Source organism: Musca autumnalis, unplaced genomic scaffold, assembly GCF_047663935.1.
Source record: "Musca autumnalis isolate F117 unplaced genomic scaffold, ASM4766393v1 scaffold_1, whole genome shotgun sequence".
NCBI classification, from domain to species: Eukaryota; Metazoa; Arthropoda; class Insecta; order Diptera; family Muscidae; genus Musca; species Musca autumnalis.
Window position 1 is genome coordinate 155,999,929 of NW_027411644.1, and position 13,310 is coordinate 156,013,238.

Consider the following 13,310-nt stretch of genomic DNA (forward strand, 5'->3'; position numbering starts at 1 on the left):
AAAATGTCGGAACTGGAAATCAAAGGTGGTCCAGTGAGAGCTATCCATAACGCGTTAAAAATTAAGCCTCCAGTGTTCGACGGCTCTACCTCTTTAAATGTGTTCAAATTACAGTTCGAGACATTGGCTGCTAGAGATTCTTGGAACGACAACGACAAGGCGGTATCACTCCTTATGGCATTGAAGGGTGATGCTGCTGACGTATTACAGAGTATTCCCGCCGCTTCTATGAACAACTATGGAGATATAATGGCTGCTCTTGAACGTAAATACGGTAGTGAACACAAGCAAGAGATCTACCGAATGGAACTTAGGGGAAGAGTTCAGAAGCCAAATGAGCCCTTACAAGACTTTGCGGCTGATATAGAGCGGTTGGCGCAGTTGGCATATCCAGGAGAGACACATCCATTGGTGGACCGCATAAAGATTGAGACATTTGCAAGTGGTATTCGCGATCCAGAGATAAAATTTGCGACGTATGCGGCACCGATAGGAACATTTGCAGAAACCGTGTCATTTGCCCTGGCCCAAGAAACCGCGAAGATGCTGGTGAAACCTAAAGCTTACAACGTGCGGAGGCTGCAAGTTGAGGACAACAATTCCCAGACCGTTGTCGACCTGCTGAAAGATGCACTGATGCGTGTGAAACGAGGGGCTGCTAGAACGAAAAAGACTTGTTATAACTGTCGTAAAGCTGGACACATTGCACGAGAATGCATATTGGAACGACCAAGGCCCAGATCCACCTCACCGCCTTCAAAAAGCGACGACCAACCGGTGGCCAAGAATCTGGAAAGAGAGACATCAGGTGAATCAAATAAAATGAATTCCGTCAATCACGAGGCGCCGCTGGCAGAGGATGAAAACGGTGGTCCCACAATTTCTATAGCCATAGTCCAGCAGGAGAATCACAACCTAACGGTTAAAGGCTTCGTCAATGGTGTATTGCGTACCTTGACATTGGACACCGGTGCAACAAAGTCCATTATTAGACCGGATTTGGTAAAAGGGAAGGTATTGCCGTTAAATGGAGTCAAATTGCGGACGGCCACAGGCGAGACTACAACGGTGCATGGAAAGGCCTACCAAAGGCTGAGCATGGGTAGAAAATCTGTAAATTTCGATTTTGTAGTGGCCGATATTATGGACGAAGTTATACTTGGTGTAGACTTCATGATTGCCTTCGATATAAACCTGGACATAAAGCACCGTGTGATGACTTGGTCCAATGTGGAAATACCGATTAATGTGGGCTACAAAGAGAAGAAAAGCATGGGTCGTCCTAGCGCAGAATCTGACGAAATCGCTGTAGATGTTCGTACGCTGAAGGTGGAAGCCGCCGTAAAATGGCCAGTACGAAAGCGGAAAAATCTCGCAACGAGGAGGAAAAAGCGAAGATGTACGTCGAGAAAACGTCCATCGAAAAGCGGCCGTACAACAAGGAAGGACAAGTCCGATGAAGACCAGGTGGCACTTAGGAAGGTGACCACAAAGAAAGAAGGTATAACGTCAAGATTCCTGGAGAGAAAGCAACGTCGTCCAGAAGAGCAGAAGTCCAGAGCTGACGCAGTAGAGGGTACATCTAAATCGGTTGCCACCACTACGGAGCGAGAACTGCGTCTAGTCCAGAGGAGCAGGCTTAAGCGGGAGGCAGTGTTACCAATGCCCATACCACAGAGAGGGAACTGTGCCTATTCGGGACGAACAGGCTTAAGCGGGAGGCAATGTTACGAATGTAACTGATAGGTTTAAGTTAGTTTAGTTTAATTTCCGTTAATTTAAAAATTTGAATTGTAACGTAAAGTTTTATTACGCAGTTACTTTATTTAAGCAACAACAATTATCATGTAGAATTATCTTCATTATTCTAGATGTTCTTTACCTTTCATTAATGTGCTTTTATTTTGTTTGCCATAGTCATGTAATTATTGTTTAGTTTGTCACTTCTTGTCTTACATTTATTTGTTGTTGTAATTACGTAATTGTATTCCCCCCATGTATGTATGTGAGTATGGTTGTTCGCTTAGTGCGAATGTGCGTCTGTGTGTTCGCTGCACAGATTCGAGGTGTTGCCATATGCTCTAGATATTTCTCGAACAGGGAGACTATGGGATATAAATACAGGGAACTGGCAATGACGAGTTGTTGTGTTTTAAGCGTTGAACTGAACAGATCGGTTAAATAAGAGCTGCGTGCTAACTAGAGACTTGCTGTGTGCTTTGTAATTAAAGTCGGTTCTGAATAAGTGTAATAAAGTAAATAAAGCATTGTAGAAACGTAATCTAAAACGAACCCTGTTTTATTTGGTACAAATCGTATCGGGGTGTTTTATTCCCCGTCTACACGGAGATTAGTTAAATCTAATTCCGTAACAATATATTGTGTGCGTGTGTTTGTGTTATTGTATAAGTGTGTATGTGCGATTGTGTGCGTAAGCAAATGACGCATAAAAACAGATGTAAATACACTTCATTTGATTCTAGGATTTCGTAAAACGAAATCATTTAATGTGCATATGTAAATTGGACTTAAAGGAACAGACCAATTGACGTTTTAGGAATTCACGAAGAACAAGGGTTCTATAGATTGTTTTCATTTAAATCTACCTCTTTACTTATACCATGATTAATAGATTCTTGCAGTTCTGGAACAGGCCAAAAAACAAATTCTGGTCGAATGCTGGTAAATAAATCAGGGGGGTTACTCTGTATTACGATGCGTAATGCTTGGTTTATATTTACGAAATCCACTCGATTTCAACTGTCAAATCCATAGATTAAACGTCAAATGAAATCCAGATGAGATTTCGTTTGACGTTTGAGCTATGGAATTGACAGTTGAAATCGAGTGGATTTCGTAAATGTAAACTTAGCATAAGAAAAATTGTACCGAATCAATTAATTGGTCTGTGTTTAGACACACAAATTTATCGGGAAAATAAATTGCGTTTATGAGAGAGAGCGGAAAGAGCTCCTCAATACTCTTTCCTACCCCCTATTGCCTAAAAACTGAATTTACTTTCCCGAGAAATTTGTGTGTCCAAACACGGACATAGATGGCTTCTCTGATGGCCTGACAGGCATTGATGTCATCATTGACCGCGGCTTGGTTGCAGGCAATAGTCCAAAAGTTCCTTTTAATTTATCTGACACTTATTCTTAAAGCAAACTTGTAAGAATAAAAAACGGGTGATCTGTCCGATACCGACCAACATTTAACTTAGCTGACTTCAATAAGCGCAACATTTACATTGAAAATTTTGAAAATGTATTATGAAGACAAATTAAACATACAGTTAGTCAACTATATTATTGCAAACGATGAATTTTTAAAAATTTAGATATTTAATTAGGAATTACTACAAGTAATTCTTTCAATAATGTTGGGCTTTTTGTAAATATCTGTTGATTTACTTGTTAATGACAACATCAAACCAATAAATGCAGAAATCGGTCGGAAATAACAAAATTAATGAATGTGCAATAAAATCGTGGGATTTTCCCCCCGATTTTTTCGAATTAAGGATTTTTATGACTTTTATGGTATGTGGACATGTAGATCCATAATTTCTGATCATAAATAAATTTTTGTGTGTGCAACATAGACAGTATATTCAGAGAAAGAGAAAGTCAGGTAAACGGGTTTGGAAAATATGCTACCTTTTGTCTATTCTAATTATAATAATGGCAAATCCGAAAGAGAAATCCTTAAAGCCACCACTTGTAAGCTGAGAAGTGTATACAACATCATTTACCGCACCGAGAATGAAGCCAGGCTCAAACTGAAGGCGTTACAAGGCAGACCCAAAATAGTAACCACGCGAATTGACAGGAGAATGATTAAAGAACTTGACGAAAGAGCCCAAAGCAGCACGAGAAAATTGATTTTTTTAAATTAAAAATGATTTGGGAGTAAGTGCGTCACATGGAAAAGTCAGAAAAGTGCTACATAATAACAAGCACTCATCACGAGTGACTAGGTAAAAACCATCGTCCTCCCAGTAAAATATATAGAAACTATTCAGACTTGTTACAGACAACTTTTCACGCCATCATCAGTATTGGCATGTCGTTATATTTTCTGATGAGGCAAAACTATGCTGTACTATCACGAAGGGTCTCAAAAAGTATTGCGAAAACCCCTTTACAGCCATGGAAAACAAAAATTTAATACATACCGTAAAGTTCTGAAAAGTGTTATTTATGGTATGGGGTTGTTTACCAAGCAGTGACGTTGGTAACATCCAGATTTTGGAAGAAACAATGACAGATGAAGTTTATTTAGATGTTTCAAAACATGATTTAACCAAAAGCGTCAAGAAATTTAGGCCTGTTGGCCCTGAAAATTCAAACAAATTGCAATATAAGTACTACCAAGACAACGCCCCTAAGCATAAATCTAATTTATGTAGGACTTGGTTGTTATACAACTGTACCAAAGTCATTTACACCCCGTTCCAATGTCTAAATATTAGCCCCATCGACAATTCATGCGTACGCCTGAAGGAAAAAGTCGGGAATAGGCCGCCCACTAACCTGGGGGACTAAATAAAATGCAATAAAGAAGAATGGCAAAAAATGCCATTGGAATATGACATTACGAAACTTATTTATTAAATTCAGATACGTTTACAAGCTTTTTTTGATGCCAAAGGTGGGCATGCGAAATATTAGAACCAACTTTTCGAAAAATACCGTAAAAGACTGAAAAGTTGTGGATTTTGCAATTCTTTAGTTGACAGTGCAAATAATGAGTTGTTTTCATTGTTGTTAATTTTAAGAAAATGTTTAGTGAAATTTAGCTGTTTTTTATTTTATTATATTAATAAACATCTGTATGAATTATACTGTCAACAAAAATATCAAAAATTATATTTATTTATATCAATAAAATGATGTTTAATTTCAAATTTTGTAATAATTTTGGTTTTGCAATAATTAAGTTGACTAACCCCCAGTTTTTGTAACTTATTTTTGTTCGTTCGTCTATATTCGTAATAATTTAAGCATTCATAGCTCAGCCCCCAGATGACATACACATCTAATTTTTCGTATACCCGTTCCATATATCGTTAAGGATTCCTCATTTAAAAATCAGCGCTCTACATTTGCGCTAAAGCGAGTAAATCGATCTACAAAATTTGACAATTCGTGTGAGAAGAATAAAAGTTTTTACAAAAACTGGGGCATGGGGTAACTGTATGTGACAACACTGACACTATCAAAATAGTTTTTATGCATTTTTCTTGTTTTCTTCGCAAATGTCAGTTGGCATAACAGTACAAAATAAATGTCAATTGCAGAGCAACACAAATGGTTAAACTGCATAAATTAGCCAAATACTGCGGAACATGACGCAAAATACCTTTGCACAGCATTTATTCCCGTTTTAGAGAAGCCGTCAAATATTATTATTAAAATATATTTTTTATTGAAATTATTGCATTTAAAAAACGTCTTCATTTTTTGTCCTTAGCATGTAATTTTGAATTGATCATATCCTTAAACTGCGCCAATATTTTATTTTCACGCTTCTGTCGTTCTTCCTTGCTAAACATGGCTAATGCACGTTTTTCATCGGCGGAATAGATTTGATTTTCCTTACGTATACGAACGGCTTCCATGCGACGATGTCTGCTACCACTCATCACATATCCTACAGATTCAAAATTGGCAATTTCTTCAGAAGTAAGACCTATTTCACCACGTCTTGGTATACGTTTTCCTTCGGCAATATAGGCAGCCATGGCAGCACCCTCACCCGGCAACAATGCACGCCCGAAATCTTTTTGATTAAGACTACCAGTGTGACGTAATGTAGGACCAAAGTCCTCTTCTTCGCTGACATCTGCTTTATTTTGTGCCTTAGAACTTGGTTTTGCTATGTTCTTTGTATCAGATTCTTTAGATTTTTTTTGCTTCTTTGTTTTCTTCTTCTTTTTCTTAGATGTTTTTAGTTTCTTTACAGAATCTGCAGTCTTCTCTATCCAAACTTCTTCACTGTCGCTGGAAGATGATTCACTATCTGACGATTCGCTAGAACTATCGCTAGATGAAGAAGACGAGGAGTCTGAATCTGAAGACGATTCAGAAGATGATGAAATGTGTTTCTTTTTCATTTTAGATTTCTTCCTCTTTTTAGACTTCTTTTTCTTCGACTTTTTGGAAGATTTCTTTTTGCCTTTCTTTGATTTTTTCTTTTTGGGACCTACATATGTGTGTTCCAATAGTTGAACTTCGTCATCTTCATCATCCGAATACTTCTCAGGATGTGTAGGAGTTTTGCCCCATACCTCTTCAGCTCCCTTGACCCCAATAGCCTCGCGTTCCTCTCGCCGCTGCTGTAGGTATTTGGGGTCGCGTTTGAAATTTGATTTCCGTTCATATCCAAGTCCATGTCGAGGCCTTTCCTCGTGTGGCACATTAACCGAAGGCTGTCCTCTAAATGGATTGGTAGATCTTTCCCGGTTGTTTTCCCGATATTTATCATTCGGCCAACGTTCCGTTGCTTTTGTTGGTGATTTCATATTGGAATAGTGGTCATCATTTTCAGAATCTCTTCGTTTTCGTTCATGATTGTTTGTTCTTTTTGGACTTCGTTGGTGAGTCCTATCTCCACTTCGATCATGTTTTCTACTTCCAGATCTACTTCTGGATCGGCGGCTTCTTCTTTTGGCGGACACTGATCTGGAACGTCTATGCCTTCGACTTTTTTCCCGGGATTTAGAACGTCTGTGAGCTGGAGACTTTTGTCTACTTCTTGATCTTGTATGTGACCTCATTCTGCTGCAGGATACAATTTTAGTCTAATTCCCTTTCCATCGAATGAAGAAACGTTTGTTAAAAAGTATATATCTTGTGAACTATTGTCATATGTTGTCATATGTTTGTGTTTTTATTTTTTAAGAAAGGTGTCACAGCAAAAATTATATGAGTGCTGCCAATGTTCGACGTTAGCAGTTGCTTTAAAACTGTTGGTCTGTTCCAGCACTGCAAGAATCTACTATTTTTTCCGATAACATAAAGGAAAATGTTTAAAAATTAAATGCTCTGTTCCAGAACCTGCAAGAAGCTACTATTTTTTACAACGATAACATTTTTTCCTTTATGTTATCGAAATAAATAGTAAAAATTAGTAGATTCTTGCAGATTCTGAAACATACAAAATGTTATCGTAGTAAAAAATAGTAGCTTCTTGAAGGTTCTGAAACAGAGCTTGTTTAAAAATTAAAGTAAACTTAAATGGCTATAATACGTTTACATTGTACTGTACTTAGTAAATCCAATGGATTTAAGCGCTCGGCACATACGGTGCGTTGAGCGTCGCGCTACAACAACCACATGAAAAATGTGTAAGTGATGCCAAGTTTTTTGAAAAACAACAATATGGCTGACGCATTAAAGTTAAACATAATTTAACTGTTTTGGGACAACGCGTGTCCCAACGTGTCACTGAACGGACCGTATGTGCCGAAGGCTTTAAAGTATCAATTCCGTTGAATTTGATTAAAGCGCTCGGCACATACGGTGCGTTGTGCGTCGCGGTACAACAACATTAAAAAAGTGTAAGTGATGCCAAGTTTTTTGAAAAACAACAATGTGGCTGACGCATTAAAGTTCAACATAATTTAACTTTTTTGGGACAACGGGTGTCCCAACGTGTCACTAAACGGACCGTATGTGCCGAGGGCTTAACTTTGTACGCATATATGTATGTTCACGTGTCAGATGTGTATTTCGTATGCCGTTTGGAATAAATTATTTTATGTTCATTTTATTTATTTATTCAATTCAAAGAAAGTTTCGATGCCTATTTATATTATAGCTTTTTGTGGGGTTATAGTACGTTTATATGTAACCGGACTTAACAAATCCACTGGGTTTCAAATGTCAATTCCATTGCTTATATTTCAAATAAATCCTCATAAACAAGGTTAACCCTGCAAAAGGCCATAATATAAACATGGTCTAAACCTTCTTTATGAGGATTAATTTGACGTATACACAATGGAATTGACATTTGAAACCCAGTTTGTTTGTTAAATCCTCTTATATGTAAACGTACTATTATACATGCATTGGAGATAACAAAAATAAAGCTAAAAATATAGTATGGTATACTTGACAGATTAATAAAAAATTCTTTAACCCAGATAAAGCCACTGTCCGTTTAAACGCCACAAAAAATGGTTGCAAAAATTGACGTTTTTGAATATTTTTGTACGGTTTTGTTTTTTTTTTTTCATTTTATTATAGTATTATCTGTTGTCTGTCATTTCAGGTTTATAAAGCGTCAGTTGACCTATGCATTTCTACGCAATTGACCTAAAACCCAATTTATTCAAAAAATCGACTTTTTTGTAATTTTCGACTTTTGATGAAAATATTAAATATGCTATTAAATATTAATCATAAATGTTAATGGGTACTTTACACGGTATGTTTCACAGTTTATACAGTTGGCCATTCAGAGTTCTGTTAACAACATTTGACAACAAACATAATAGATTGTTCATTATTGTGATTTGATTTCCTTTGTATTTTATCTATTTGACAGCAAACTAAATAGTCAGGGCTAACTAGTTTGGGCTGAATGGCCAACTGTATAAACTGTGGTATGTTTTTTACATATGAGTTGTCACTTCTCCCATACAAAATGTATATGCAAAGTGACAACTCATATGTAAAAAACATGTCGTGTAAAGTACCCATAAGGCCTCGACACATAAGAAACATGGCATTCTTGCTGAAGTCATATCCGATAACTAGGCGTTTAAGCTGAAAACACATACAACGTCTGAGTAAAGTTTTGCGTTGGGCGTTGACAAAAAAACAACAACAGGGCGACGCCGACACCAAAATCCGGCGTTGATGTGTTTGCCGGCATATATTTGAAATGAATTTGAATTTTTCGGCATCATGCCCAACAGTGTAAAAACGGCCAAAACGACACAAAACTTTATCCAAACGTTAGCTCTGTTCCTTTACGTGCAAGAATCTTCAAGTTTTACCACTTTTTACAAGAAAAGCGTTCCTTTACTTTAGAGACCGTACAATTCATATGGGAGCAGTTCACAACTTTTACTACTTTTGCCGGTTTTACTATTTTCAAAAGTAAAGGAACTGACCAGTTGTATCTGGTTTCAGCTTTACACTAGACATTTTGTCTTCAAATACAACTCTGATTTACTAACACATACATACATTTGTCCATGGTAGAATAAAGTAAAGGTAGGCCACAGCTAACAGCTGATTTCTTTCATACAAATTTTCTAAAAACGAATTTAAAAATCATTGAATTCGATTGTTTTTAAAATTGTTTGGCATATTATTCAAACAGCACACACACATACACAGATTGTGTATATAGTTTTGATGTTTTAGGAACAGTCGAAAGAAAAAATTTAAATTTACAGAAAGATTTAGCTAACTTTTCTTATTAAACCCTGGAATGATCGAAAAGTAGACTTTTCCGTTTTGAGTAAAGATCGAAAGGTCGATTTTTGAGTTCTAGGAAAAAATCGAAAGATCGATTTTTGATTTTTAAGTAAGAATCAAAAGATCGATTTTTGAGTTCTAAAGGCCTCTGCACATACGGCCCGTTAAGCGTTGCGTTAAAGCAACCACATGAAAACTTCAACAACAAACTTGGCATCACTTACACTTTTTTCACGTGGTTGTTGTTTTTAAAGCGTGGCGGGACGCACAACTGACTGTATGTGCCGGGGCCATATATAAAAAACAATAGATCGATTTTTAAGTTTTAACCAAGAATCAAAAGATCGAAAAGTCGACTTTTGCTTGGTAATACGTATCCCTATATTCTATCATGGTATGTACCATGTCGTATAAACTAGGGATACACAAGTCGATTTTCGAGTAATCGATTCCTCGATTCTTTGACTTGAAGAATCTGAAAATCGGAATCGAGTTTTGACTTCATAGAGAATCAAAAGATCGATTTTCTATTATGATTCTTCGATTCTTGCAGTGGGAATCGAAAGATCAATTCTGTTTTGACTTTTTGATGTACCACGAAAATAAAATATACAGATTACATTGGTAAGAGCAAGACAACAATATTATATTATTTGTTGTACTGATGAACAAAGTTAATCTAACGGTACGGCAGTGTTAAACGCGAAGCATTGTACACTAAAACTTTCACATTTTCAACTAAGGAGTGAGTCATCTCATGGTGGAATAATAAGGTGTTACGTCGATAACAATAATCGGACCATTTACCAGAGTTCTAAAGTACAGTACACATTGTCAGTTTTGAATGACGATTTTTTGCAATTATCGATAACTGTCCAACCGTCCAGCAACCACAAAATATTTTGTGGTTGCCTGATGAATGACAAAAATGAACTGCCACACTAGCAAGCAACAACAATGCTGTCATTCAAAACTAACAATGTGTACCCAGCTTAAGTAAGAATCAAAAGATCGAAAGATCGATTCTTGAGTTCTAAGTAAGAATCAAAAGATCGAAAGATCGATTTTTGCTTGGTAATACGTATCCCTACATGATACAAGGTAACCTCACGCTCACAACTTACAGCGTTGTATTCGCTTTGCCGTCCCTTGATTGACAAATTATTTTGACAAACTTTGTATATGTGTATGTAAATAAACATATACATACATATATATCAGTTACATTTAATTTGAAAATTAAACGACAATTTATAAATAAATATTTAAGTATCTCAAATTCTCAACAAATAAAATATGTGGTTTCCGCAAAATGGAAATGTTCCCAGTGTTCAAGGGATTGCGACGACAAATGTGAAGAGGAAATATCGCCAATGTAAGTAAAGTGGTGTATGTCGGACGAACTTTTTTGTATATGCATATATAGCCCGTTGTTGGACATATGCCTAAGTATGTACATGTATTTAACAACGGCTACACGTGTAATTATCGCTGAGGAACTATTCCATTAGAATATTAAGTAATGTGTACATGTAATTTCAGGCACTCCGTCTCAACTGGTGCTCTTCAATTAATTTTAACGTTAATCTCAAACTGTTCGGAATATTGACTATTTTGTTGTTCCTGATGTTTTGTCTGTATGTTGTTCCTGCCGTCGCTCATGTCTCATGCTGGGTCGTTACAAAAATTTAGAATAATCACTATAATACGTCAAATTCTACACATCATAATTCAAATTAAGATTGACCTCTACCATCTTTATAAAATACCGCTGTAGATTTAATCTGTGTTTCAATATTCATCCTCATTTCTTCTTAAATACAAACCATTGAAATACATTTTAATCGCATTTCTGTTATTAGTATACAACAGATAAGAGCCTTCTGATAGAAGAGCTAAAGATCTTTGCATAGAAGAGCTTCTGATAAAAAAACATAAGACTCTATTACAAGGTGTCTTCACTGCGTTTTAATTAGGATAACAATGACATAGAAGGAGATAAATCAGAAATGTTATATGTCCCAATAATGTGATCATTTTAATTTTTTCCCGCATCTTCAGCAACATGAACCTGATGTTTTGTATCACAATAAAAATAGCCCTATAAATAGTTTGGACGTTTTAGAGGTTTTATTTTTGTAAAAGGCAAACTACATGGATGTTGTTTTACTAGACAATACATGCAACAAAGTGATCCGGCTGCATAACTTAACATGGTTTTATATATTTTTTCATATATTTTGCGGCTTTAAAGGTGTACTTTAAAATATTGCCGTACATTCCTGTTCAAAAGTTTACTTTTTCTTGGTGCGGCAGCGGTTTTCTTCTTGCTGGCTTCAAGTGCCTTCTGTAGTATTTTATAGCTTTCGTAGCAAAAACAGTAAAGTTGTTCTTAGGCAATTCAACGTTGTTCTTCTTGGCGACAACCTTGGCAAAGCGGAGGACAACTTTAGCATAAGGATTCAACTTGATGAGTTTAGTGAACATTGCGCGAACAACGTGAGAGCGAACAACGTAATTAAAGTACTGGGGCTCAATTCTGTTTCTATGAAAATGTGAAATGAGAACTTTTATAAAGGAGAAAAGTGTCAAATGAAAAAATTGTAAAGGAAATATTTTTCATTTCAAATTTTCATAAAACAAGAATCCGACCCTGGTATGAACATGGCATGAACGTACTAATAGGCTCCCATTTCCATTTCTCTTTGAACACCCTTCTTGATTGGCACCATTTATCGTTCCTCTTTCATCCCTCTTTCTTGTCGATTTAGGTATCCCTGCCTCGACTATATTCGATTAATTCTGTGTGACGTGTAAAATTTCATGAAATTTCATTGATTACTCGAAAATCGACTTGCATATCCCTATTTCCCCTGTTGTTTTTGCTAAGCAGAGACCAGCGCCGTGGAAATTTGTCGGCGGCGGCTTAAAGTCGACGTTTATAAATTAAATATTCAAAAAAAAAAAAAAAAAAATCAGTATTGACATCCCTATTTCCCTATTCAGCAAGGTTCAGTGTTGACATCCCTATTTTCACTATTTTCAACGAATGGAAACACAAAACGGAACAACGTCTGGAAGCAACGAAAATTAAATTCGTTGATTTCCAATTTCCAATTCCCATAGATAACTATTCCTATCTCTCTTAGACCGTGTTTAGACATTCAAACTGGAAAGAAAATTTGTCTTCCCAATTTCTTTTAAAATTTCCTTGTTGTTTAGACACGGAAATCATGTTTGTGTCAATTTTATAATTTTTCTTATTCTTCTTCACACTCATTTTCTCATTGCGCCGTTCAAAACCAAAGCCAAGGCAAAATTGTAATGAAAAGTAAAAATGGACGTGTGTGATAAACAATTAATTATTAAAGAAACCCTTGAATTGCATTTTAATTTTGATATTTCCACTTATTTCTAATTGTTTTTGCTTAAAAAAATTGTTTTTCCTCCAAATGTTTTTTTTTTTCAACTGTCTCCGCTGTTGTTTGTTTCTCGACAAAGAAAATAAAATGAAAGAAAATGCAAAAACAAATCTGCATCCAACTTCAGGTTGTATATGAAGAAAAACGAAACAAAACAGAATTTGCCAGTACAGAGGTGTGTGTACCCCCTCTTATTCCTCTCTACTCCCTTGCCCATAAACTCAATTTTCTTTCCCATCAACTTTCCCTGTATAAACAGGGACTTTGGGATACTCAGTGAACTGCAATAATCGGTTATTCGATTATAGGGTTTTCGTGAAAAACTTAAAACTCGATTTTCGGTTAGTCGATTATTTGAGAGTGTACTAAAAGTCGAGTTTCGATTATTCGTTAATCGCGGAAAACCGATCATAATCGAATATAATCGACCATTTTCGTTGATGCAATCTGT

The 13,310-nt window shown here is 36.2% G+C and overlaps 1 protein-coding gene across 1 annotated transcript; it reads right to left on the bottom strand.

Moving 5' to 3' along the window:
- Window positions 1-5,407: 5,407 nt before the first annotated feature.
- LOC141390914 (NF-kappa-B-activating protein) lies at window positions 5,408-6,900 on the bottom strand. Its single transcript, XM_073963848.1, has one exon. The coding sequence runs from the start codon at window positions 6,779-6,781 to the stop codon at window positions 5,459-5,461; it is 1,323 nt and encodes a 440-aa protein (XP_073819949.1). The 5' UTR covers window positions 6,782-6,900; the 3' UTR covers window positions 5,408-5,458.
- Between the last annotated feature and the right edge of the window lie 6,410 nt (window positions 6,901-13,310).

What these genes read in the sequence shown, in the direction of transcription:
- LOC141390914 (XM_073963848.1), bottom strand. Translation starts at nt 6,781, where the DNA reads ATGAGGTCACATACAAGATCAAGAAGTAGACAAAAGTCTCCAGCTCAC.